The sequence below is a fragment of the Symphalangus syndactylus genome, chromosome 18, assembly GCF_028878055.3.
Source record: "Symphalangus syndactylus isolate Jambi chromosome 18, NHGRI_mSymSyn1-v2.1_pri, whole genome shotgun sequence".
In the NCBI taxonomy this organism is placed as follows: domain Eukaryota; kingdom Metazoa; phylum Chordata; class Mammalia; order Primates; family Hylobatidae; genus Symphalangus; species Symphalangus syndactylus.
This window is the reverse complement of record NC_072440.2, coordinates 86,123,197-86,150,601: the sequence shown is the minus strand read 5'-3', so window position 1 is coordinate 86,150,601 and position 27,405 is coordinate 86,123,197. Positions and strand designations below refer to the sequence as shown.

Below are 27,405 nucleotides of genomic sequence, written 5' to 3'. Positions count from 1 at the left end.
AATCCCAGCACTTTGGGAGGCTGAGGAGGGTGGATGACCTGAGGCCAGGAGTTCAAGACCAGCCTGTCCAACATGACGAAACCCCATCTCTACTAAAAATACAAAAAAAATTAACCGAGTCTGGTGGCAGTTGCCTTTAATCCGAGCTACTTGGGAGGCTGAGGCTGCGGTGAGCCGAGCTTACACCATTGTACTCCAGCCTGGGCAACAAGAGCGAAACTCCTTCTCATAAAAAATGGGCAAAGGACTTGAGTGGATTTCAAAGACATACAAGTGATCAACAAACACATGGAAAGTTCTCAACATCATTAGTCATTAAAGAAATGCACATAAAAAAACACAGTGAGGTATCATTTCCTACCCACTAGGATGGCTATTTAAAAACACAAAAGGAAAGTAACAAGTATGATTGAGGACGTGGAGAAATTGGAGCCCTTATACGTTGCTCATGTTAATATAAAATGGCACAGCCACCATGGCAATTCCTTAAAAAGTTAAACTTAGATTTCCCATATGACTCAGCAGTTCCACCTGTTGTATATGCCCAAAAGAATTGAAAACAGATAGTCAAATACATGTATATGCATATTCATAACAGCTCTATTCATAAAAGCCAAAAGGTGGAAACAATTTAGATTTCCATCAGGAGATGATTGGATACACAAATTATGGGGTACGCATACAGTGGAGTATTATTCAGTCATAAAAACGGTATACTAATACATACTGCATAATACGGACGGACCTTAAACATGCTAAGTGAAAGAAGCCAGACACAAAAGCTTACATGTTGTTTGCTTCTATTTCATGAAGTATCCAAAATAGGTAAATCCATTGAGAGAGAATACAGATTAGTGGTTTCCAGGGACTGGAGGGGAGAATGGGAAGCTGCTGAATGGGTATGGGATCATTTCGAGGTGATGAAAACATTTTGCAACTAGATAGAGGTGGTGGTTACACAACATTATGAATTGTTCTCTTTATTTTTTCTTCTTTTTTTTTTGTTCACTTTAAAATGGTCAGTTTACTGTGAATTTTACCTCAAAAAATAAAAATGAACAGAACTTAGTGTAGATTAAAAGCATGCATGGTATGAATCAGACATGGTACTGAATCCTGGTTCTGCCACCTGTTAATCCTGCAACTTTAAGTAAATTGCCTTGAACTCCCTGTTTTATAAAATAGGCATATTGGTACTATCTCAGGATTTTTATGAACAGTGAGACAGTATATGTGAAATGTTTAGCACTCTTAGTAATTACCTAGTAAATATTAGTATTACTGCTGTTATTGCTGCTGCTGCTGCTGCTGTTGTTGTTGTTGTTACTATTACTATTATTATTATGACGGACTTTTGCTCTTGTTGCCCAGGCTGGAGTGCAATGGCGCAATCTTGGCTCACCGCAACCTCTGCCTTCCGGGTTCAAGTGATTCTCCTGCCTCAGCCTCCCTGGTAGCTGGGATTACAGGCGCCTGCCACCATGCCCAGTTAATTTTTGTATTTTTAGTAGAGACGGGGTTTCACCAGTTGACCAGGTTGGCCTCGAACTCCTGACCTCAGGTGATCTGCCCGCCTCGGTCTTCCAAAGTGCTGGGATTACAGGTGTGAGCCACCGCGCCCAGCCTTGCTGCTGTTACTTTTTATTTTATTCTTCATTTGCAGAAAGGAAATAATACTATGAACTAGGATTATCCTGAGGTTTTAATGAGTTAATCCATGCAAAGATCTTCTAACAGTGCCAGGCACACTGTAAAATGTTAACTATGCTGTTATTATTATTACACAAAAGGATCTTTAGAGGACTTTCACATTCTACATTTTCACATCTGCATACAGATAAAGAAACAAATACCCATATTGGAAAATGACCTTTTCAAAATGTATACTGTTAGTAACAAAGCTAAGACTAGAACCTGGTCTTGAAATCCAACGCCTAAGTGGCATTCAAACGATATAGGTGTATGATTATTTCCTTTCCAGGTAGGTGGAAAACACTTGATTTTCACTTGTTAAAAACCCCAGAACTTGATCGTTTAGCTGTAAATGATGGTTTGGTTATTTGGTTGGTTATTTCTGCCTGCATTAATTACTGTGTATTGATAAGTCATCAGAAGCCAAGCTCTGGAAAACTGATGAGTGGCTAGAGGTTGCAGTTACTCCTGTTGCCACTGGATGGTGCTTCTGCAACATCATTAAGGCAAATATGGTGGCTGATACTGTTTTTCTCTTGAGCAGCTAAAAATTGAAATACTCTTGAGCTGGGCCCTAGGAATCTGTAAAAAGTGAGAATTTCCTTTAGTGTGTTTTTACATAAGCAAAACCAAAAAAGGAATCACTGTTTGGATCAAACCCTGTGATTTTTGTGCTAATTTAGCAAATGATAATGTTGCAGGAGAGTCTGATTATTTCTTCTGACAGAATTTCAGAGGGTGGTAGGTTTTTCTAGCATCTCTTATTAGCTGAGCTATTGACTTTCCTCTCATCTCTGAATTTTATAAGCTTTTCCACTCTGTTTATCTTTAGTTTAACCTGCCCCCGCCCCCCCGCCCAAGATGGAGTCTTGCGAGTCTTGCTCTGTCGCCCAGGCTGGAGTGCAGTGGTGCGATCTCGGCTCACTGCAACCTCCACCTCCCGGGTTCAAGTGATTCTCAAGTGATTATCCTGTCTCAGCCTCCTGAGTGGCTGGGATTACAGGCGCCTGCCATCATACCGAGCTAATTTTTGTATTTTTAGTAGACACGGGATTTCACCTTGTTGGCAAGACTGGTCTCAAGCTCCTGACCATGTGATCCGCCCACCTGGGCCTCCCAAAGTGCTGGGATTACAGGCATGAACCACCACGCCCGGCTTATCTTCCGTTTTTCTTAGGTGTTTGCATGTGGGTATATATGGTGGGGGGGGGGGGTGGAAAGTACACACTAATGAAACCATGATATTTACTTGAAAAAAGTTTAGCGCTATGAAAGTTGTGTTTGAATGTGACTACAGGAGAAAGACTGGAGGGAATAAGACTGGAGAGGTGGCTTGGGGCCATGCTCAGAAATATATTTATTTGTAGAGAGTGATGATTGAGGCCGGGCATGATGGCTTATGCCTGTAATCCTAGCACTTCGGGAGGCCAATGTGGGTGGATCACTTGAGGTCAGGAGTTCAAGACCTGCCTGGCCAAAATGGTGAAACCCTGTCTTTACTAGAAACAAAAATTAGCTGGGCATGGTGGTGGGTGCCTGTAATTCCAGCTACTCAGGAGGCTGAGGCAGGAGAATCGCTTGAACCCAGGAGGTGGAGGTTGGAGTGAGCGGAGATTGCGCCACTGCACTCCAGCCTGGGCGACAGAGTAAGACTCTGTCTCAAAAAAAAAAAAAAAAAAAAAAGAGAGTGAGTGATGGATTGAATTGAAGTGGTTAAGCAGTGGAGAGAATGTATTTGTAAACATACCTCCTTCTCTGTTAGCCTAATTTTTGTCTCTATTAATAGGTACAGATTTTTAGAAGTCATATTACTTCAGGGCTGTGACAGTGAAGCAGCAACTACAACAACAAATCCTTGCCCCATATGCACCTATGCCTTACCTTTCCCAAACATGTTTAGGCTTTTTCTTCTGTTATTCAACTTCATATTCTCTAGTCATATGTTTCTAAACTTTAAAAAAACCTAGTCTTGTTATGGAAGATGAGAATTTAAAACTCTTACACCACCAGATATTCCTGGCACCTCTTCCTTAATCATTTCAATTAGTAATAACAAATATTTTGGTTAACTGCTAAGCCAAATAGTGTATTATAATTGCATTTTCTTTTTCGGACAACTTTTTGTTTTTATTGTAGTTTACAGTTCGTTGTTACATTTGCCTAGATTTCAAGGCACTGTCTCTTCTTTATCTCATTTAGAATTGTCAGATCCTTTTGTTTTTCATATAAATTCTAATACTGTTTCCTCCTTCCCACTCCCAGAAACATCCCCCCTGGAACTTTTCTGTTCTGAACTGGTTGCTCTCTAGGCAATTTTGTCTACCCTTTACTTCACACTGTTGAATGGATTTCATGTCTTCCTCTTTGTTGGTTTGGTAAAGCAATTTCTTAGTGCTATCTTAGAGAGGATGCATGGGAGCTAAATATTTTGAGATCTTCCATGTCTGGGAATGCCTTTCATTTGGTTTTGGCTGGATATAGGTTGAGAGTATTTTTAAAAGATACTGTCCTTTTGTCTTCTGGATTTTAGTGTTATTGAGAAGTGGAGAGTTGATCTTTTAATGTGGCTTAGTTTGTTTCTGTGCATGCTTTTATAAACTATTTCTGGTATTTTGAAATTTCATTGTGATGTACTTTGGTGTAAGTTTTATGCTCATTGTTCATTATGCTAGGTTCTTGGTGAGTTTTTCAGTTTAGAAGTAGATTCTTTTTTTTTTTGAGACTGAGTCTCGCTCTGTCACCCAGGCTGGAGTGCAGTGTTGCGATCTCAGCTCGCTGCAAGCTCTGCCTCCCGGGCTCACGCCATTCTCCTGCCTCAGCCTCCGGAGTAGCTGGGACTACAGGTGCCCACCACCACGCCTGGAGAATTTTTTGTATTTTTAGTAGAGATGGGGTTTCACCGTGTTAGCCAGGATGGTCTCGATCTCCTGACCTCGTGATCCACCCGCCTTGGCCTCCCAAAGTGCTGGGATTACAGGCGTGAGCCACCGCGTCCGGCCTAGAAGTAGATTCTTTAGTTCTGTTTTCTTGCCTCATTTTTTTTGATTATTTTCTATATGTCACTTTCTCTTTTTTCAAACTTCTGTTAGATGTCAGACCTCTTGGCTTGCTTTTCTAATTTATTATGTCTCACATTGCCTCTGTTAACTTTTTTTTTTTCCTTAATTGTTTTGATATCTGGCCAGACGCAGTGGCTCATGTTTGTAATCCCAGCACTTTGGGACGCCAAGGAGGGCGGATCACATAACGCCAGGAGTTCAAGACCAGCCTCCCCAACATGGTGAAACCCCCTCTCTACTAAAAATACAAAAGTTAACTGGGTGTGGTGGCACACGCCTGTAGTCCCAGCTGCCCCGGGCGCTGTAGCAGGAGAATGGCTTGAACCTGAGAGGTGGAGGTTGCAGTGAGCCGACATCATGCCACTGCACCCAAGCCTGGTCTTCCCCCCAAAAAAAGAAGTTGTGATATCTCATTGGAACCTTTGGCCTGAGGCGCTAAAAAGCTGATTGAAAGCAGAGTAGAAAAGGGTGGGGCTTGTCAAGTGATGTTTCAACTTAAGGGTGAAACATTTTTCTCAGGGACTCTTTAATTTCTCTAGAAAACATCATTTATCTGTTTATTCGACAGATATTTCTTGGATTGCCTGCTAAACGTCAGGTATTGTTCTAGGTCTGGGAAATTTAACTCAAAACAGATAAAAATCTCTACTACCCTTTTGGGTCTCACATTTTGGCAATGAGAGACCGATAATAACAGAAATAAGGACACGTTAAAGTTTAAAAGTCAGGAAGAAGGTTAGACATGTATTAATAGACAATGGGTGGGGGACATAGAGAAATATTGCAACTTAGGGTAGCTAGGGGAAAGAGCCACGATGGACGAGAAAGGTAGTCAGAGGTTAGGGGAATAGTACCTTAATGGGAAGGTAGTGAGAGGCGAACCTGGCTGTCTTGTGCATAGAGCAACAAAAAGGAAGTCAATACAGTTAGCTAGATCAGAGTGAGATGATGTAGAAAATTTTGAGGGCAGGGTAGAAAGGGGGAGGTGGGAGAATATGTAGGGCCTTATTTATGGATTTAAAGAGTTTTCCTTTTAGTCTTTGTGAGAGATGGGATATGGAGATAACTAATAAGCAGTTGGGTATCTTGGGTTTGGAGTTCAGGGAGAGTTGAGGTGAGAGATCATCAGTGTGTATGTGGAATTTAAAACCATGAAACTAGGGAATGTGTCAAGATAGAAAAGAGAAGTCCACTTCAATTTTTAGGGGTCAGAGAGATGAGGAGAAACCAGCAATGAAGATTGATGAGTGGGTAGAAAGGTAGGAAAGTCAGGCGTTTTCATGCAGAAAAGAGGGAAGAATTCCTTCATCTACAGCTAGTAAAATCAGATGAGGACTGGGCGTGGTGGCTCATGCCTGTAATCCCAGAACTTTGGGAGGCCAAGGTGAGTGGATCGCCTGAGGTCAGGAGTTCGAGACCAGCCTGGCCAACATGGTGAAACCCTGACTTTACTAAAAATACAGAAGTTAGCCATGTGTAGTGGTGCGTGCCTGTAGTCCCAGCTTCTCGGGAGGCTGAGGCAGGAGAATTGCTTGAACTTGGAAGGCAGAGGTTGCAGTGAGCTGAGATGGTGCCACTCCACTCCAGCCTGGATGAAAGAGTGAGACTGTGTCTTGGAAAAAAAAAAAGAAAAAAAGATCAGATGAGGACTTAGGAATGATCATTGGATTTGGGAACATGGAGATAATCGATCATAGCGAGAGCTGTGTGTGTGTCTGTGTGTGTGTGTGTGTGTGTGTCTGTGTGTGTGTGTGTGTTGGGGTGGTTAATAATAACAACAAAGCCTGTTTGGAAAGGATTCAAGAGGTGAGAGGAGAAAAAACTAGAGACAGCACATATAGGTAACTTTCAAGAAGTTTGATAAAAACAAAAAGTGAAATGGAGAGGAAACTCAGTGAGGAAGGATCCTTAACCTCCAAATTTAAAAGGTTTAGTAATAGAACCTAGTAGTTGTGATTATTGACTAGAAGAAATGTGAGGGAAACTCAAGGAGTCCAAAATGAGGCTTCTATCTTGACCAGTTAGATTAAGTAGGTACCTGAAAACAGCCCAAATTCTTAGACACTTTCCAGTGATGCCTAGTTTCCATCCCAAGGGGTTTAGAGCTTTCAGATTGTATCCTTATTTCATCTTTCTTCAGGCAAGTTTCCTGAAATAGTATCAGTTGTCACACTTGTCATTAAGATTAATTAATAAATTGTATACCTAGCTGAAGTTGTTGGTCATGTTCAGACTTAGTCTAGACGGCTGGGTCATTTTAGGATGATTTTCTGAGAAATTCTTAAGGAAAACATAATATGGGCTGTAGAAATACGGTTAGATTAAATGGTGGGTAAATGGCCCTTTTTTCTTTTGATTGTGTATGAGAAACTTAATGGGGCAAGCTGAAAGATTTTGACTGATTAAAAAGCAGACTGGCTCAAATTAAGAGGGGAGCAATAAGGTAAACCCAAGAGTTTGAAGGGATGGGGCATTATTGTAGATTCTGGGGATAACAGGTTTTGTTGAAGGTTGTCGTTAAACCATTTCTTGGTGAGAGGTTAGTTATGAAAAATGAGATGCAGAGTAGAGCTAAGGTATGGGCAGGAAACTCACTGAATGATACTGTTTCTTTTATATGGTGAGCATTTCCCTACCCCAGGACCTCTTTGCAGAAGTTTATGGGCAAGGACTTTGTTTTCTTTTTTCTTCCCTGGATCCCCAGAATATTTGGACCAAAAATAATTCTTTCCCTGGAAAAATTTGTGAAGTCTTTATTTGAAGTTTTAATTATTGGTATATACTATCATCCATCTGCCATGGAAAGATGATGTCAGCAATACGGATCAAACCAATATTCTTTAGAAACACATAACAGGTTTTAATTATCTCATGTATATATATATTTAAGATTGCAGCACATATTTTTTTCTGAAGTTTGATTTACCTTTAGGTCTGTTTATGTGTTTGAGACAGATTGCTTCATTAGATGTTCACTGTCAGTTGAGGCTTGCATAGATACCTCTCTTGTGTTTGTTCCACAGGAGCAAAACTGAATCTTGAAAGATAAATGAAGTTTACCAGGAAAAGAAAACTGGGGTGAGGAGAGGATTTAGGAAGTAGCATATGCTAAACGAGAGACATGAGAAAACATGATGATCAGGGATGTCATGTAGACTGAAGACTTTGATACTAAGAGGCATTTTCACAATTTTATCCTGAAATCATAGAGAAAACAAATCAACTTGTCATTTTCAAAAACTTACTCTGGCTGTAATCTCAATGAAAGGACAGCTTTTAAAGTCAAGCTTTATGAAAAATTTACTACCTTGTTTTTGTTTTTCTAATGTTTATTATTTATTTTGAGTGGGGTGTTACTGTGTTGCTCAGGCTGGAGTGCAGTGGCATGATCACAGCTCACTGCAACCTCAATATCCTGGACTCAGATGATCCTCCCACCACAGCCTCCCAAGTAGCTGGGACTACAGGTGTGCATCACCATGCCTGGCTAATTTTTTTGTAGAGATAAGGTTTTGCCATGTTGCTCAGGCTGGTCTTGAACTCCTGGACTCAAGCGATCCTCTTACCTTGGCCTGTCAAAGTGCTAGGATTATAGGCATGAGCCACCACACTCAGCCTTTTTCCTTACTTAAAAAAAAAAAAAAAGTCCCCTTATTTTATCGATTTCATTTCATCTCATTTTTTCACTTCATTTTATGTGTTTGAGACAGAGTTTCATTCTTGTCACCCAGGCTGGAGTGCAGTGGCACGGTCTTGACTCATTGCAACCTTCACCTCCCGGGTTCAAGCAATTCCTCTGTCTCAGCCTCCCAAGTAGCTGGGATTACAGGCGCCCACCACCACGCCTGGCTAATTTTTATATTTTTAATAGAGGTGGAGTTTCACCATGTTGGCTAGGCTGGTCTCAAACTCCTGACCTCAAGTGACCCTCCCGCCTCAAGCCTCTGAACATGCTGGGATTACAGGCGTGAGCCACCGCGCCTGGCCGTATTTATTTATTATGTATTTTTTTGAGACATAGCTTTGCACTGTTGCCCAGGCTGGAGTGCAGTGGTGCGATCTCGGCTCACTGCAGCCTGTGCCTCCCAGGTTCAAGCGATTCTCATGCCTCCGCCTCCTGAGTAGCTGGGATTACAGGCACGTGCCACCATGCCTGGCTAATTTTTGTATTTTTAGTAGAGACGGAGTTTCACCACATTGGCCAGGCTAGTCTTGAACTCTTGACTTCAAGTAATACCCCTGCCTCAGCCACCCAAGGTGCTGGGATAACGGGCGTGAGCCACTGTGCCCGGCCCTCCTTAGTAATTTTAATCATGTTAAGTAATTATTGTATCTGAAAATTCGGGGGTTCAATTGTCTTTGTTAACTTACTCAAAATGGGTAAGTTTTATGTAGTGTTTAATGTTTCTTAATTTTGTATTGTAAGCTAGTATTAAATAGAGTTTTGGGCCGGGCGCAGTGGCTCACGCTTGTAATCCCAGCACTTTGGGAGGCCGAGGCGGGCGGATCACGAGGTCAGGAGATCGAGACCACGGTGAAACCCCGTCTCTACTAAAAATACAAAAAAAATTAGCTGGGCATGGTGGCGGGCGCCTGTAGTCCCAGCTACTCGGAGAGGCTGAGGCAGGAGAATGGCGTGAACCCGAGAGGCGGAGCTTGCAGTGAGCCGAGATTGCGCCACTGCACTCCTGCCTGGGCGACAGAGCGAGACTCCGTCTCAAAAAAAAAAAAAGAAAAAAAAAATAGAGTTTTATTTGTGGGAATCCTGTAGGGTCTGAAGAAAGGATTTGTACCTTCAGACAGTTTTTACATTTGCTGTTAATAGCCAAAGATCATTTTTTATGTATTTGGATCGTCAGATCTGAACCATGAGGCCTGATATCAGAAGCTTCCTTATGATTGCCCTTTGCCAGTGAATAGTTGTGTTTTGTTTTTTCCCTAGACAGCTCTCACTAAGATTGTAGTCCTTTCTAGGTTTCAGGCAAAGAAGGTATTGGTTCCAATTACTTAAAGCTTTCAGACCTAGACCTTTCATCGTGTTCTCAGTATGGCTGTTAAAAATGCAAGCTCAGGCCGGGCACGGTGGATCACGCCTCTAATCCTAGCACTTCAGGAGGCCGAGGTGGGTGGATCACGAGGTCAGGAGATCGAGACCATCCTGGCTAACACGGTGAAACCCCCGTCTCTACTAAAAATACAAAAAATTAGCCAGGCGTGATGGTGGATGCCTGTAGTCCCAGATAGTCGGGAGGCTGAGGCAGGAGAATGGCATGAACCCGGGAGGCAGAGCTTGCAGTGAGCCGCGATAGCGCAACTGCACTCCAGCCTGGGCGACAGAGTGAGACTCTGTCTCAAAAAAAAAGCAAGCTCAGGTTGGACGCAGTGGCTCACGCCCGTAATCCTGGCATCTTGGAAGGCTGTGGCAAGAGGATCACTTGAGCCCAGGAGTTGGAGCACCAGCCTGGGCAACATAATGGGACGTCGTTTCTACAAAAAATACAAGAATTAGCTGGGCAGGGTGGCACATACCTGTAGTCCCAGCTACTCAGGAGGCTGAGGTGGGAGGATGACCTGAGCCCAGGAGGTTGAGGCTGCATGAGCCATGACTGACACTGCACTCCATCCTGGGCGACAGAGCAACAGCCTGTCTCCAAAAAACAAAACAAAAAGCAAGCTCTTTGGTTTTGTTCTCCACAGCCCTGCCACTGCCAAAGTGCAAGTAACGCCTGTTTATCTGCTCTGGTTTTCAGTTACGTCTTTATTTCTGGTGTACAGCAATTTCTCTTGGAGAAATTTATGGCCAGTGTGCTTGATATATGAAACATTTCTGGATGTTTTGTAGTGAAGTAAGTTTCAGTTTATTGGGACTGCCCTATTGCTGGGATTGGATAACTCAAATTTGTCGCAAATTTACTTAATATTCCTTTTATAAACAGATGTTAGCCTTGTCTTTCACTTTGCTTTTTACTATCTTTTTACTCCACTTATTGCCTTCAAGTCAAATGGACTATTGCTGTCATTCATAACATGATACAGTCACAGAGCAGCTTCAGAATTCTCATGTAGAAAGTGTAAGGATGTATGCCAGAACTTTAGAGTATTTTTGTGGCATCCTTGCCATAATGGGTGGGTGGATGGATGGATGGATGGATGGATGGATGGATCTTCTAGTAATGTTTAGTTTGCAGCTTATGCCTTTTTCTGGATTGACTTTGTTTTGAAGGTACCTTTTTCTTTCTCTAGTAACTTCTTTTCTACTCTGTCAAGTAAGCCCTGTAGGGGACTACTTTTGAAAACTTGGCTTTTTTGATCTTTGGAACATACTTTAAGAATTACTGACTTAACCTATTTTGGTATTTGACCCCTTCTGAAACAATGCTTGAATTTTGTTACAGTTTTATTTCCTAATGTGAACTGTGAATACTAATATAATACTATGAACTTCTCCCTGAAACACTGCTTTAGCTGTATCCTACAAATTTTGATACTATGTTCTCATTTTAATTCATTTCAGAAATTTTCTAATTTTCACTATAATTTCTTTTTTGACCATGAATTTCCAAATATTTGGGAGTTTTCCCAGATGTGTTTCTGTTATTGATTTCCAGTTCAGTTTTGTTGCAGGCAGAAAACATACTTTGGGCTGGGTGCGGTGGCTCACGCCTGTAATCCTAGCACCTTGGGAGGCCAAGGCCGGTGGGTCAGTTTGAGCATTCAAGACCAGCCTGGGCAACATGGCAAGACTCCATCCTACAAAAAGATACAACACTTAGCTAGACATGGTGGCTTGTGCCTGTGGTCTTGGCTACTTGGAAGGCTGAGGTAAGAGGATCACTTAAGCCGGAAAGTGGAGGTTACAGTGAGCTAAGATCATGCCACTGCACTCTAGCCTGGGTGACAGAGCAAGACCTTGTCTCACCAAAAAAAAAAAAAAAAAAAAAAAAAAAACAGAAAACGGAAACATACTTTGTATGACCTCAATACTCTTTTCTTTGTTTTTGAGACGGAGTCTCGCTCTGTCGCCCAGGCTGGACTGCAGTGGCGCGATCTCAGCTCACTGCATCCTCCGCCTCCCGGATTCAAGTGATTCTTCTGCGTCAGCCTCCCAAGTAGCTGGGATTGCAAGCATGCCCTACCACACCCGGGCATGGTATTTTTGTATTTTTAGTAGAGATGGGGTTTCACCACATTAGCCAGACTGGTCTCTACTCCTGACCTCAGGTGATCCGCCTGCCTTGGCCTCTCAAAGTGCTGGGATTACAGGCGTGAGCCCCGTGCCTGGCAACTTCAATACTGTTAAATGTGTTGAAACTTCTTTTACGACCCTTATGTTTTCTCTTGATACATACTCAGTCTGTACTTGAAAATGGTATGTATTCTGTTGCTGTTAGATGGAGATTTCTGTATATGTCAGTTATGTCAAATTGGTTAATATAGTGTGGTTTAAGTCTTCTGTATCATTATTGATTTTTCTGTCTACTTAAAAAATCTGGTTTTGAGGGAAGGGATGTTGAAGTCTCCAACTATAATTGTAGGTTTATGTATTTCTCTTTGCAGTTCTATTAATTTTTGCTTCATGCTAAACATTTGTATTTTTATCCCTTCCTAAAGAATAGACTGCTTTATCATTATGAAATGACCCTCTATCCTTGGTAGTTTTCCTTTGTTCTGCAACTTAGCAAAGGCAGTATTTTTCCCCCACGAGGAACCTTTTTATTCGTATGTGTTAGAATATTAGATATTTTAAATTTTTCTTTCTTATATCCTAATTTGTAAAAACTCACTCTTTCTTCTTTTTCTTTTTTCTTTTTCTTTTCTTTTTTTTTTTTTTTTTGAGACATGGTCTTGTTCTGTTGCCCAGGCTGAAGTGCAGTGGTGCAATTAAAGGCTCACTGCAACCTCTGCCTCTTGGGTTCAGGGGATTCTTCCACCTCAGCCTCCTGAACAGCTGGGACTACAGTCGTGTGCCACTATGCCCGGCTAATTTTTTATGTTTTTATTATTTTTGTATTTTTAGTAGAGACAGGGTTTCACCATGTGCCCAGGCTGGTCTCGAACTCCTGGGCTTATGCCATCTGCCCGCCTCAGCCTCTCAAAAGTGCTGGGATTAGAGGCATGAGCCACCATGCCCAGCCCAAAATTTGGTCTTTCTGTATCTATTTTTCCTCCTGTCCTGGATCTTGTATTACTCAGGTTTAAAATTGGATACATTTGCTCAGTGTTGCATACTTGGTGAATATCTGGAATCAAACAAACCACAGACAAGTTTAAAAGGTGTGAGCGTTTTTACTGTGATTAATTTTAGTATAGCCAAATGTAAAGCCACAGTTACAGTTTACCATTTTTTCTGCATTGTAGGAATAGACTTCAAGATCAAAACAGTTGAATTACAAGGAAAGAAGATCAAGCTACAGATATGGTAAGTGATGCTAATTTACTTTATGTAGTAGCAGAATGCCAGGTTCCTTAAGGTTTCACAGTGAAATTCTTTTTTGTCACAGGTTTAGATTCTGTGAGACTTTCCTTTTTAAAGCAGGCAGTCAGGTGACCTTTTTGTGCAGTAAAAACCATTGCATGGACTTAAGTCCATGAGCTCTAATAATCTTTTCTACTTACTGTATGAACTGAGGCAAGTTATATACTCATTATTAGGCTTTTTATCTTCATATGTAAAGGGGGATAGTAACACCCATCTCAATGGATTGTTATAAGGATTACATGAAATAATATATGCAAAGTTTTTAGTGAAATGCATTGTGAAAATATTTGTTTTCTTTAATATGTTTTTAACTTTTTATGGGCACTATTTTTATTAGTTTGTGTTAGGTTTGCCTGAAGAAGTACAAACAATTCTTTCAATTTGTGTTTGTCTGAATCATAGAATTTAGAATTATAATGGCAATATTTTCCAGCAAATATTATGTTTTATGTGTATTCTGTATATTAACCCATTAATTACTAACAAGGACCCTGTGAAATCTGTTACTCCTTTTGAGAAAACAGCTTTATTGAGGTATAATTGATATAGAATAAGTGCACAAAGTGTACAATTTGATAAGTTTTGACATATGTATAAACCTGTAAAACAATCACCACAGTCAAGATAATGAACATATTTGTCACCTCAAAAGTTTCCTCTTTGTGATCTTTTGTAATCCTTCTTCCTCGATACCCCTGGTCCCCAGGCAGCCACTGTGCTTTCTGTCACTGTATTTCTGTTTTTTGTTTCTTTTTTTTTTTTGAGATGGAGTCTCGCTCTGTCGCCCAGGCTGGAGTGCAGTGACACTATCTCGGCTCACTGCAAGCTCCACCTCCCAGGTTCACACCATTCTCCTGCCTCAGCCTCCCGAGTAGCTAGTTCTATAGGCACCCGCCACCACGCCTGGCTAATTTTTTTTTTGTATTTTTAGTAGAGATGGGATTTCACTGTGTTAGCCAGGATGGTCTCGATCTCCTGACCTCGTGATCCGCCCACCTCGGCCTCCCAAAGTGCTGGGATTACAGGCATGAGCCACTGCGCCTGGTCAGTTTTTTTTAACATTCTAGATCCCATTTTCATTTATGTATTTCAAACTTTTATACTTTTCAACATGACTGTATCTACCCCACAGAATGACCTAGCTCCTTGATTTTAAATTATCCTTTTCCTGGGTGCTGTCCTGGGTCCTGCCCGGACTCTGATTATACCAGCCCCTACCAGTTGTTAAGGCAATCAGTAGTTTATTTCAAACCAGGGAACAGGGTCCTTGCCTCACTATTTCTAGGCTTACTGATGATCTGTTGCCCAGGCCTAAAAATAGCCACAGCTGCTTGTTTATTGGTGACATTATTTTTAGTTTTGCATACACACATATGCCCAAGTCTAATCCAGTCCAGCAGGTCAAATCTAATAAGCAAAAGGAGGTGTTAAATATCTGAAGGGACAATTAAACATTGTACAAATGTTCACAGTATCTTTTTATGTCACCATAATACAGGTTTCTAAGCCTGCTTTCAAAACTACTCTCTAATCCTCTGCTATTAAAGAATTATTCCTTGACAGTCTACTAAGACCAAGTTTCTGAAATTACAGGACAATGGCAATAGAATTTTCCTTACTTAAAGTAATAAATAGACAGCCAATAATTGCTGTGAAATCCTACTTTCCCCACTGACATTATAAAAAAGAAGTGATATGTTTCTAGGAATTAAAAAGGTATATTTCCTTAATTGTTAGTACCACACTTGGGGTTGGGGAAGCTGTGTACTCTGGCTGTTATTGTGACAGTTATTTTTGGTCTGGGCACTGACAAAACCAGAACAGGCCAGAGGCATATCAATCTGCTGTGCAAAGCAGAGACCCCAAATTTCATAACTCTGTGTTTTTTGGTAACATAATGAAGTTATTACTTACCTTATAAATTAGGATGTCAAATTTCTCATGTTGCATTTTATTTTAAGAAGACCTGGATTTCTTCAGCGATACACAATTTGTCTATACCCAAAATACCATGAACTTAAATTATGTTTCTCTTCATTCAATAATTTTTTTTTTTTCAAAAGTAGACAACCTGACACCTGCCCTGTCAGAGCTCACACCCATAGGGACAGGAACAAACAAGTAAATAAATAAATCACAAATTGTGATAAATGCTAGCAAGGTGAATAGGGTAAAGCGATGGAGAATGGGGTAAGGATGAGGGAAGAAGTGATCTAGATAGAATGATCAGGGAGGTCCTCTCTACAGAGGTGATGTTTAAGATGAGAAGTGAAATACGAACAGTAAGCAACCAAAGTCATTTAGTCAATAAATGTTTGTTGAGTACCTATTTGCCAGGTGTTGGTGGTAGGAATATAAGCATAAATGGGACAGATAGGAGCCCTGCCTGCAAAAGCTTATATTTTAGTGGGGTAAGTCTAGATCTTACTGTACTTTTTACCATGTTGCTCAGGCTGGACCCTCTCCCTTTTCAGAGTCCTAATTAATTCACTATATTTTTCTTGTATAAAAGCACTACATAGCAGCCACAGCTGGAGCCTGGGTCTTCTTCATGGAGACTCCGGTGTGGGTCTTACAAGATAGTCAGTGAATTCCTGATAGGGAGACTCATTGAACATGTTGTCTTTCTTGAGGTGTTGGGGGTGAGATAGCTGTAGGTCTTGAAGATAGTATTAAAGGTGACCTTGGCAAAGGTGCCTAGGGTAGCAGTGTAGCTCCTGGTGGAGGTGTAGCAGTCATTGATAGGGGCCATCAGCAGCAGCTTTTGGGCACAGGGACGGACACTGCTTCTAGGGACTGGGATGAGGCCGCCAGCACAGAGCTGCAGTGGTTACCTTGCAAGGGACTGTGGGTCTTACTGATCTTGTTCCCCAGGTAGCTTCACTGCACATGGGAAATGGAGAGGTTGGCCAGTGTATGGTGCCTTGCAGGTGGCAGGGACTACTTCCTTGGAACACCTAACACACAGACTGATGTGACTCTTGTCCCTGACTGTGACAAATCCCTTGAACCTGGTCCACTGGCCAGCACAGGTCTCTTTTTGCATGGGCATAATCTTCAAAACCTCATCTTTGAGGACATCCTTAGGAAAAAGTGAACAATCTCAGACTCTTTGATGGGCGGGGAGAAGAGAGAGATTCCCTCCAGGAACTTGATTGTCATGTCTTTGAACAGGTGACCCACCTTGGTGACAGGGAGCTATTCCTTGTCCTTGCCTCCTTGAGCTCCTAGGCCTCAGTGGCAACCCTGGCCCAGTCACCACTCCAGAAGCCTCCAGTCCAGGGCCCCTGATGCCTTCAGGCCCTCCCATAGTAGTGGCAGGATCTGCCGTTTGGTATTTTCTCTGAGAAGGCTTAATCTCTTTTCTTGCTCTGCTTTTTGTTTCCTTAACACTTACAATCCTCTGACATTCCATAATGTTTTATGTGTTGTCCATCTTCAATAGAATATAAACTTTGTTAAGGCAGGAATTTTTATTTCATTTACAGCCTTATCTGTTGTGCCTGGAATAATGTCTAGTGTGTAGTACTTAATAATACTGGTAGAATGAAAGAATGGGATATTATCTTATTTTCAAGGGCAGATCTGTATACTTTGAGATGAAATGAGCAAGTGACAGGACTGTGATTTTTCTTTTTCTTTTTCTTTTTCTTTTTTTGAGACAGAGTCTCGCTCTGTCACCCAGGCTGGAGTGCAGTGGCGCTATCTTGGCTCACTGCAAGCTCTGCCTCTCGAGTTCATGCCATTCTCCTGCCTCAGCCTCCCGAGTAGCTGGGACTACAGGTGCCTGTCACCACACCCGGCTAATTTTTTGTATTTTTAGTAGAGACGGGGGTTTCACCGTGTTAGCCAGGATGGTCTCGATCTCCTGACCTCGTGATCTGCCCGCCTTGGCCTCACCAAAGTGCTGGGATTACAGGCGTGAGCCACCATGCCTGGCCAGGCTGTGATTTTCTTAAGATTAAAAAGTCCAAGTCTTTCACTTAGCTAAAAACCATTTTATTTTACTTATATAAAAATAGGCTACAGGCAAAGCCAGGGTTTTCCTTGTGAAGCAGCTTTGAGTACTGCGTAAGCACAGATAAATATTATCTTGAGAGCTCTTAATACCATAGAGCATCTATCTGCAAAGATGGTCTTGACGTAGAGCATTGTTAGGACATCTTAAAAACACAGAATGAAATTTTGAGTCTCATGGTGACATTATTGCAGCTTTGCGTATTTTTATGGAAAATATTTCTTATTGTTCGTTATCCCTCCTTATTGTTTATAAGTGAAAACAACAACAACTACTACAAAGGTCCAAGGAAGTTAAGTACATTCAAGGTCACTAAGCTGGGAGGGGTAGAACCTGAGGATAAACTTAAGCCTGACCCCAAACCCATGTTCTGTGTATATTCTTGCATAATGCCCAACCTATAGTAGACATTCAGTTAATATTTGGATTGATGGATAAATGAATAGATGGCAGATATGTGAACATGCTAAGTGCATTTAAGATATGAAAAGATTGAGAATCCCGTCATATGCAGGTAGTGGGAACAGATCTTGCAGAAGCTCTTAGTAGGAACAAACTTAACGAATTTAAAAATGGTTTCTAGTGATTAGGGAAAAGAGTACTTCAAAATGAGAGGGGCTGGAGAAAGGTTTAAACTACTGTGAGGCTTTGTAATCCCCAGAATAAAGAGTTTGGAATTGATTCTGGTTATAATGAGTTTTTATTGGAAGTTTTCTGTTTTTACTTTTATTTTTTTGGAAAGCCTAGTCATATTTTTGGTTTGTTTTGTAATGACTTTTTTATACATAATTCACATACCATACAATATACCCATTTAAAACAATTTAATAGTTTTTAGTATAGGCACAAATTTGTACAACCATCATTACCATTTTAGAACATTTTTATCTCCCCTACAAGGAAACCCCATACCTGTCACTCTTCATCCTCCCAATCCCCTCGCCAGGGAAACCACTGATCAACTTTGTCTGTATAAAATTTCTTTATGTGGACTTTTCAAATAGATGGAATCGTATAATATATGGTCTTTTGTGACTAGTTTCTTTCACTTAGCATGAGGTTATCAGGGTCTGTCTGTGTTGTACGTGAATCATTCTTTTTTGATGGCTGAATAATACTCCATTGTATGGATATACCACATTTTATTTATCCGTTCATTAGTAATGGACCTTTCAGTTGTTTCTACTTTTTGGCTAGTATGAGTAATGTTGCTGTGAACATTCGCGTCTATGTTTTTGTGTGGACATACAAGTTTTCATTTCTTTTGGTTATATACCTAGAATTGTTGGATTATATGGTAGCTCCACGTTGAACATTTTGTGGAACTCCCTGACTGTTTTCTAACATGGCTGCATCATTTTACATTGTCACCAACAGGGTGTGAGGGTCCCAATTTTTCTACATCCTCACTAACGTATATTATTGTCGTTTGGGTTATAGCCATCCTGTGGTGGTGGGGAGCTAGGTTGGTATCTCATTGTGGTTTTTATTTGCATTTCACTAATGACTAAGGATGTTGAGCATCTTAAGTGTTTATTGGCCATTTGTGTATCTTCCTTGGATAAATGCCTGTTTAGATCTTTTGCTGATTTTTAAGTTTGGTCATTTGTCCTTTTATTGTTGAGTTGTAAGTTCTTTGTATATTCTGCATACACAAGTCCCATATCAGATACACAAGTTCGCAAATAGTTTCTTCCATTCTGTGGGTTGTCTTTTCACCTTGTATTGTTCACTGAAATACAAGTTTTTAATTTACTTGTCCCATTTACCTGTTTTTTCTTTTGTTGTTTGTGCTTTGGTGACATGTTTAAGAAACAGTTGTCAAATCCAAGATTTGAAGATGAACCCTATAGTTTCTTCTAAGAGTTTTTATAGTTCAGCTCTTGGATTTAGGTCTTGATCTGTTTTGAGGAAATTTTTTTTTTTTTTTTTTTTTGAGATGGAGTCTTGCTCTGTCACCCAGGCTGAAGTGCAGTGGCGCTATCTCGGCTCACTGCAAGCTCCGCCTCCCAGGTTCATGCCATTCTCCTGCCTCAGCCTCCTGAGTAGCTGGGACTACAGGCGCCCGCCACCATGCCTGGCTAATTTTTTGTATTTTTATTAGAGATGGGGTTTCACTGTATTAGCCAGGATGATCTCAATCTCCTGACCTCATGATCCACCCGCCTCAGCCTCCCAAAGTCCTGGGATTACAGGCATGAGCCACCACGCCCTGCTGTTTTGAGGTAATTTTTGTATATGGTATGGGGTAGAGGTCCAACTTCCTTCTTTTGCATGGATATATTCAGTTGTTCCAGCACCATTTGTTGGAAAGCCTGTTTTTTTCCCCCAATGACAATATTAGAAATTTTAAGCAGAATAATATGATCAAACATACAAAAGAAGATCACTCTGGCTGATGTGTGGAGAACGGCAGTCCATCATCTCTGAATCTTAGAATGCCAACAAAAGGTATTGTGAACAAGCAGCCAGTGACTTAGAATGAAGACCAGAAACTTATCCAAGGAGTCATGAGAATGAAGTGTTACAAGAAGAGAATGCAGTCGGCTGGGTGCAATGGCTCACACCTGTAATCTCAGCACTTTGGGAGGCCGAGGCAGGCGGATCACCTGAGGTCAGGAGTTTGAGACCAGCCTGGCCAACACAGTGAAACCCCATCTCTACTAAAAATATTAAAATTAGCTGAGCGTGGTGGCACACACCTGTAATCCCAGCTAGTTGGGAGGCTGAGGCAGGCAAATCACTTGAACCCGGGAGGTGGAGGATGCAGTATGCCGAGATTGTGCCACTGCACTCTGTGAGACTCCGTCTCAGAAAAAAAAAAAAAAAGAAAAAAGAGAATGCAGTCAACTGTGTAGAATCCTACTTAGTGATTAAGATGCAGTCATGCAGTGCATAATGATATTTTAGTCAGTGACTGCATACACAATGGTTGTCCTATCAATATTGTAATACATTTTTACTGTACCTTTTCTATGTTTAGACATATTTAGATACACAAATAGTTATTGTGTTACAGTTGTCTACTGTATTCAGTATAGTCACATACTCTACAGGTTTGTAGCCTGGGAGCAATATGCTATACCACATAGTGCAGGTGTGTTGTAGGCTCTAATCATTTAGGTTTGTATAAGTACACTCTATGATGTGTGCACAATGATGACATAGTCTAATGATGCATTTCTCAGAACATATCCCTGTCGGCTGGGTGCGGTGGCTCACGCTTGTAATCCCAGCAATTCGGGAGGCCGAGGCGGGCGGATCACGAGGTCAGGAGATCGAGACCACGGTGAAACCCCGTCTCTACTAAAAATACAAAAAATTAGCCGGGCGTGGTGGCGGGCCCCTGTAGTCCCAGCTACTCGGAGAGGCTGAGGCAGGAGAATGGCGTGAATCCAGGAGGCGGAGCTTGCAGTGAGCCGAGATCGCGCCACTGCACTCCAGCCTGGGTGACAGAGCGAGACTCCGTCTCAAAAAAAAAAAAAACAAAAAAAAAACCATATCCCTGTCATTAAGAGGTGGATGATATATGAAAAGGAAATAGCTATTGGATTTGGCATCCAGGTTATTTGAGACCTTCTGAAAAGGAGTTTTGGTAGAGTAATCAGTAATAGCAATCCTATTAGAATCAGTTAAGGACTGAAAGTGGGAAAACAGCAACTAGAGAAAACTCTATTTTGCTGGGAAAATTTTTATGTAAATATAGACAAGCTTATCCTAGTATTTATATGGGAAGGCTAGGATAGCTAAAACAATTTTGACAAAGTAAAATAAGTGGGAAGAATCAATCTACCTGGTTGTAAAACTTTTTATTTAGCCACATTAATCCAAGACAGTATGGTAATGGAGGAGGCCTAGACACATAGGAGATTGCAACAGAATAAAGAACCCAGACACAGATTGAACTGTGGTGTGGCCTGCAGATTTTTGACAGAGGTACAAAAGCAATTCATTGGAGGAAGGTTATTACTTCGACATTTCCAGCAAATGGTGCTTGAGCAATAGGACATTCATAGAAATGTCCTATTTGAAATTAACTCAAAATGTACCATCGGTTTAATAAAACCATAAGGTGGCCAGGCACGGTGGCTCACGCCTATAACCCCAGCACTTTCGGAGGCTGAGGCAGGTGGATCATCTGAGGTCAGGAGTTTGAGATCAGCCTGGCCAACATGGCGAAACCCCGTCTCTACTAGAAATACAAAAATTCTCCAGTGTGGTGGCGCATGCCTATAGTCCCAGCTCTTCGGGAGGTTGAGGCCGGAGAATCTCTTGAACCCGCAAGGCAGAGGTTGCAATGAGCCGAGATCACACCACTGCACTCCAACCTGGGCGACAGAGCAAGACTGTCTCAAAAAAAGAAAAAAACCCATAAGGCTTTTAGAAGAAAATACAGGAGAAAATCTTTGGAACGTAAGACTACGTGAAGAGGCCGGGTGCGGTGGCTCACGCCCATAACCCCAGCACTTTGGGAGGCTGAAGCGGGCAGATCATCTGAGGCCAGGAGTTCGAGACCAGCCTGGCCAACATGGTGAAACCCCATCTCTACTAAAAATATAAAAATTAGCTGGACGTGGTGGCACGTGCCTGTAATCTGAGCTATTCCAGAGGCTGAGGCAGGAGAATCTCTTGAACCTGGGTGGTGGAGGTTGCAGTGAGCTGAGATCATGCCACTACACTCCAGCCTGGGAGACAGAGTGACACCCTGTTTCAAAAAAAAAAAAAAAAAAAAACAAGACTAGGTGAAGAATTCTTAGACATAACACTAAACACATGATCTGTAAAAGAAAAAACAATCAGTAACTTAATTAGACTTTCACAAAATTAAAAGCTTCCTCTCTACAAAATACCCTGTCAAGGGAATGAAAAGACTAGCTACAGACTTGGAGAAAATATTTACAAGCCAGTGTATCTGACAAAGGACTTCTGTATAAAAAGAACTTTCAAAAGTCAACAGTAAAAAGACAAAAAACTGACAATCCAGGCTAGCCGCAGTGGCTCACGCCTGTAATCCCAGCACTTTGGGAGGCCAAGGCGGGCTGATCACCTGAGGTCAGGAGTTCGAGACGAGCCTGGCCAACATGGTGAAACCCCATCTCTACTAAAAATACAACAGTTGGCTGGGCGTGGTGGTGGGCGCCTGTAATCCCAGCTACTTGGGAGGCTGAGGCAGGAGAATCACTTGAACCCAGGAGGCAGAGGTTGCAGTGAGCCGAGACTGTGCCATTGCACTCCAGCCTGGGCAGCAAGATCGAAACTCCACCTCAAAAAAAAAAAAAAAAAAAAAAAACCCAAAAACAAAAAACTAACAATCCAATTAGAAAATGGACAAAAAAAAAAAAAAAACATAGACATTTCACCAAAGAGGATGTGTGGATGGCAAATAAACACATGAAAAAATGTTCACCATCTTAGCCACAGAGAAATACAGATTAATGTGATGATGAAATATTGTTATATGCCCTCTTAGAACTACAGAAATAAAAAATAGTGACAGCATCAAATGCTGGTGAGGATGCAGAGAAACTGGATCTTTTATATGTTGCTAGTGCAAATGTCAAGTGATAGAGCCACTCTGGAAAAAGTTTGCCAGTTTCTTATCGTTATACACTTACTATATTACCCATAAATAACATTCCTGGGCATTTATTTCAAAGAAATGAAAAGATATGTCCACATAGAAACCTGTAAATGAATATTCTTCGAACTTCGTTATAGCCAAAAACTGGAAACAACCCTGAATGTCCTTCCATGGGTGAATGATTAAACAAATTGTGATACAGACATACCATAGAATGCTACTCAGCAATGAAATGGGACAGACCAGGATTACGTACAAAAACTTGGAGAGGACTTCAAGAGCGTTATGGTGAAAGAAGTGTTAAATGCCAATTTCAAAAGGTAGCATACTACCTGATTCCAATTACATAACATTCTGGAAATGAAAAAAATATAAACATAAAAAACAGATTATTGATCAGAGTTTAGGGACTATGGGGAGTAAAGAGGTGATGTAATAGTTCTTTATCTTGTGGTAGTTACACAAATCTGTACATATAATAAATTGTAGAGAACTATATATACACACATACACAAATAAGTGCATGTAAAAAAAAAAAAAACCCTGAAATCTTAATAAGGTCTGTAGATTGTATCCAATGTCCATTTTCTGGTTTTGCTATTATGTTGCAGTAGTATAAGATATTATCATTAGGAAAAGCTGGGTGAAAGGTACCCAGGACCTCTCTGCACAGTTTTGTAACTTCCTGTAAGGCTGTAATTATTTCAAAATAAAAGTTTTAAAAATATTAACTTGAAAGAGGAGCAGGGATAGTTGGAGAGATGTAGGGTTGAGATTGGGGTTTTTTGCTTTATTTTTATTTATTTATTTTGAGACGGAGTCTCACTCTGTCACCCAAGCTGGAGTGCAGTGGCACCATCTCGGCTCACTGCAACCTGTGCCTCCCGGGTTCAAGCAGTTCTCTTACCTCAGCCTCCCGAGCAGGTGGGATTACAGGCACGTGCCATCACACATGGCTAATTTTTGTATTTTTAGTAGAGATGTGGTTTCACCATGTTGGCCAGGTGTCTTGAACTCCTGACCTTAAGTGATCTACACGCCTCAGCCTCCCGAAGTGCTGGGATTACAGGTGTGAGCCACTGCACCCGACCTTATTTTTGCTTTTTTAAAAAAGATACTAAAACATGTTTGTAAGCTGATGAGATGATCCATAAAAGAGCAAAATGATGATACAAATGAGAGGGCATAGTTACGGGAGCAAAATACATCTCACACCTTTGGCTTTAAGCATTAAATAATGGAAAATACTACTATTTACATTTCTTTCTTATTATTTATAAGTGAGGTTATCTTTACAACTTTTGGTTAATGATTCTAAATGTAAATGTGACTGTACTGTGGTATAGTTCTCTAATGTTCTAAAAAATCCTACCTGCTTTTGTGTTACATTATGGAACTAAATTATTAAATAAAATGAAATGTTAAGAGTTTTTATGGTGTTTGCTAGTGCTTATTCAATAACCTTGAGTTTTATGTGTCACTTCCTACTGTTTTCCCTTTCAGATTTTCTTCCAGTATGGGTAGGTTATTAATTTCCTTCAACTAAAAAGTTTTTATATATACTTAGGAAAAACTATTCTTGTTTTGTCCTTTATGTGAAATGTAGTAATATCAAAATGCTTAATAGAAATTATTGGCTGTTTATTTCAGGGATACAGCAGGCCAGGAGCGATTTCACACCATCACAACCTCCTACTACAGAGGCGCAATGGGTATCATGCTAGTATATGACATCACCAATGGTAAAAGTTTTGAAAACATCAGCAAATGGCTTAGAAACATAGATGAGGTAAGACCTAGAACTTGTATAAACCCTTCATGAACACACATTTGTGTGCTTGGTTAGGAAGAATAAATATTCCAAGTGATCTTCAAGATATAATGTACTGTTGAAGTCATTATTATTGAAGTATTTCTATTTTCTAAAAGTTAATGTTGGCTGGGCATGGTGGCGCATGCCTGTAATCCCAGCACTTTGGGAGGCTGAGGCGGGAGGATCACCTGAGGTCAGGAGCTCAAGACCAGCGTGGCCAACATGGTGAAACCCCGTCACTACTAAAAATTACAAATTAGCTGGGCATGGTGACGTGCACCTGTCGTCCCGGCTACTTGAGAGTCCAAGGCAGGAGAATCTCTTGAACCTGGGAGGTAGAGGTTGCAATGAGCCAAGATTGCGCCACTGCACTCCAGCCTGGGCAACAGAGCAAGACTCTGTCTCCAAAAAAAAAAAGTTAATGTTGTTATTTGCTAACTTTTTCTTAAGTTTTTGGACAGTCTATCTAGAGCCTCATTCAAGACAATTAGTAAATTACTCCAAAACTCTGTGTAGCCATCTTACGGGTGACCCCAAATAGAAGCTATCAGTGGTTTTACAATGACTTTCTGGAAATGAATTTTTTCTTAATAAATTTTTATTGAATGAATGAATGAAATGTCCAGTAGTAATTTTTTAAAACTTTATTTTTCATGTTATAGAAATATAATATTGCTTCTAGGCATTTTGAAATATATGGAATACTAATATAGTAAAAACCTAACTAAGAAAATAGTTGCATTGCATGTGAAAATGTTGGGTTTTTTCTGTATTTTGGGTTTTTTTGAGATAGAGTCTCCCTTCATCACCCAGGCTGGAGTGCAGTGGCACGATCTTGGCTCACTGCAATCTCTGCTTTCTGGGTTCAAGTGATTCTAGTGTCTCAGTGTCTTGAGTAGCTGGAATTACAGGTGTGCACCACCACACCCTGCTAATTTTTGTATCTGTAGTAGAGACGGGGTCTCGCCATGTTGGCCAGGCTGGTCTTGAACTTCTGGCCTCAAGTGATCTTGCCCACCTTGGCCTCCTGAAGTGCTAGGATTGCAGGCGTGAGCCACCACATCCAGCCTGATGTTACTTTTTATAAGTTAAAATTATGTATCAAAGCATGTCTGTTTCTTTGCTGCAGCATAGGTGGCTTCTTGTTAAGAGTTGTTTTTCATGCCTTATTGCTACCTTCCAGGCTTTGAGTTTCGTTAAGAGTAACTCTTTGAAGCAAATTTTGGCCAGATACACAAAGACCAAGTCTTAAACCAATATTAGACCCAAGATAATACCCCTAATGGTAGCAGTCCTAAGTGCTCATTACCACTTTTTTGTTGCTACAATAAATCTTTGGGAGAAGCTTATTATTTTTTAATAATTATTTGAAGTTACACAGATCTTGGCTGGGTGCGGTGGCTCACGCTTGTAATCCCAGCATTCTGGGAGGCTGAGGCAGGCGGATCACCTGAGGTCAGGAGTTCGAGACCAGCCTGAGCAACATGGAGAAACCCCGTCTCTACTAAAAATACAAACTTAGCTGGGTGTGGTGGCACATGCCTGTAATCCCAGCTACTTGGGAGGCTGAGGCAGGAGAATTGCTTGAACCCAGGAGGTGGAGGTTGCAGTGAGCTGAGATCATGCACCATTGTACTCCAGCCTGGGCAACGAGGGCGAAACTCCGTCTCAAAAAAAAAAAAAAATACACAAATCTTAAAACAAAAAAGCTTTATTTTGATTTCCTTATTATTTATTTTTCAGGTAAGTAGTCTGTAGTAAGAACAGTTTAGAGATTTTGCAGTGCGTTTCCAGCAACCACCAATTCTCTGATTCTACCACATGAACTGGTGTCCTGCTATTCAATCCTATTCTGACACTGACTACCCTGAATTAGTATCAGACTCCACAAGTTTAAGGACTCATTCCTACAAAATTGCCCTCACTTGAGACACCATTTGCAAGTCCTGGGTCCCCAGGCTTACCCACATTTCTGTCTTCTGTCCAAGCTGGCTATAGATTTTGGGGATGCCAGCAATGCCTCTCCATGTGATCATTTGCTAGAGTGAGTCATAGAACTTAGGAAAATGCTATACTTAGGATTACAGTTTTATTATAAAGTATACAATTCAGGAACAGCCAAATGGAAGAGAGGCATATGCGGGGAGTAGGGGCAGGGCTCCAGAGCTTCCATACCCTCTCCGGATATGCCACCTCTCCCAGCACCTTGATGTGTTCACCAAATTGGAATATTCCTTACCCTCAGTTTTTCAGATTTTTGAATTGAAGTTCCATCACTTAGGCATAATTGATTAAATCATTGACTTCTGGTGATTGAGTGTAATGTCTGTCTCCCTTCCTCTCCTAGGAGGTCAGGAAGTGGGACTGAAAGTTCCAATCCTCTTATCACTTGGTTGGTTCCTCTGGAGACCAGTCTCCATTCTGAAGCTAGATAGGAGCCTTGTCATCAGTCACCTCATTAGCATAAACTCATTATAGTCAAAAGAATCTTGTTATGAATAACAAAAGGCAACCCTGTCACTCAGGAAATTGGGAGGTCAGTGACAGGAACTGGGAACAAAGACCTAATATATGTTTTTATTACACCACAGACTTAAACATCTGACATGGTAGGCTGGATGGTTTGTTTCCCAAGATAAACTGAGAAACATAAAACCTAGGTATAAAAAAGGAAAATTGTGGGTGTAGTGGTGCACACCTGTGGTCCCAGTTACTTGGGAGGCTGAGGCAGAAAGATTGCTTGAGCCCAAGAATTCAAGGCTG

General features: G+C 41.1%; 2 protein-coding genes across 2 annotated transcripts in view; one reads left to right on the top strand and one right to left on the bottom strand.

Moving 5' to 3' along the window:
* The window catches only part of ASXL2 (ASXL transcriptional regulator 2), a 555,729-nt gene that overhangs the window by 350,182 nt on the left and 178,142 nt on the right, over positions 1–27,405 (bottom strand). The window lies entirely within an intron of this gene.
* The window catches only part of RAB10 (RAB10, member RAS oncogene family), a 98,900-nt gene that overhangs the window by 46,131 nt on the left and 25,364 nt on the right, over positions 1–27,405 (top strand). Inside the window, exons 2-3 of the mRNA XM_055252971.2 lie at positions 13,110–13,170; positions 24,480–24,618. Of these exons, the coding sequence (XP_055108946.1) occupies positions 13,110–13,170; positions 24,480–24,618 (200 nt within the window). The remainder of the gene's footprint in view (positions 1–13,109; positions 13,171–24,479; positions 24,619–27,405) is intronic.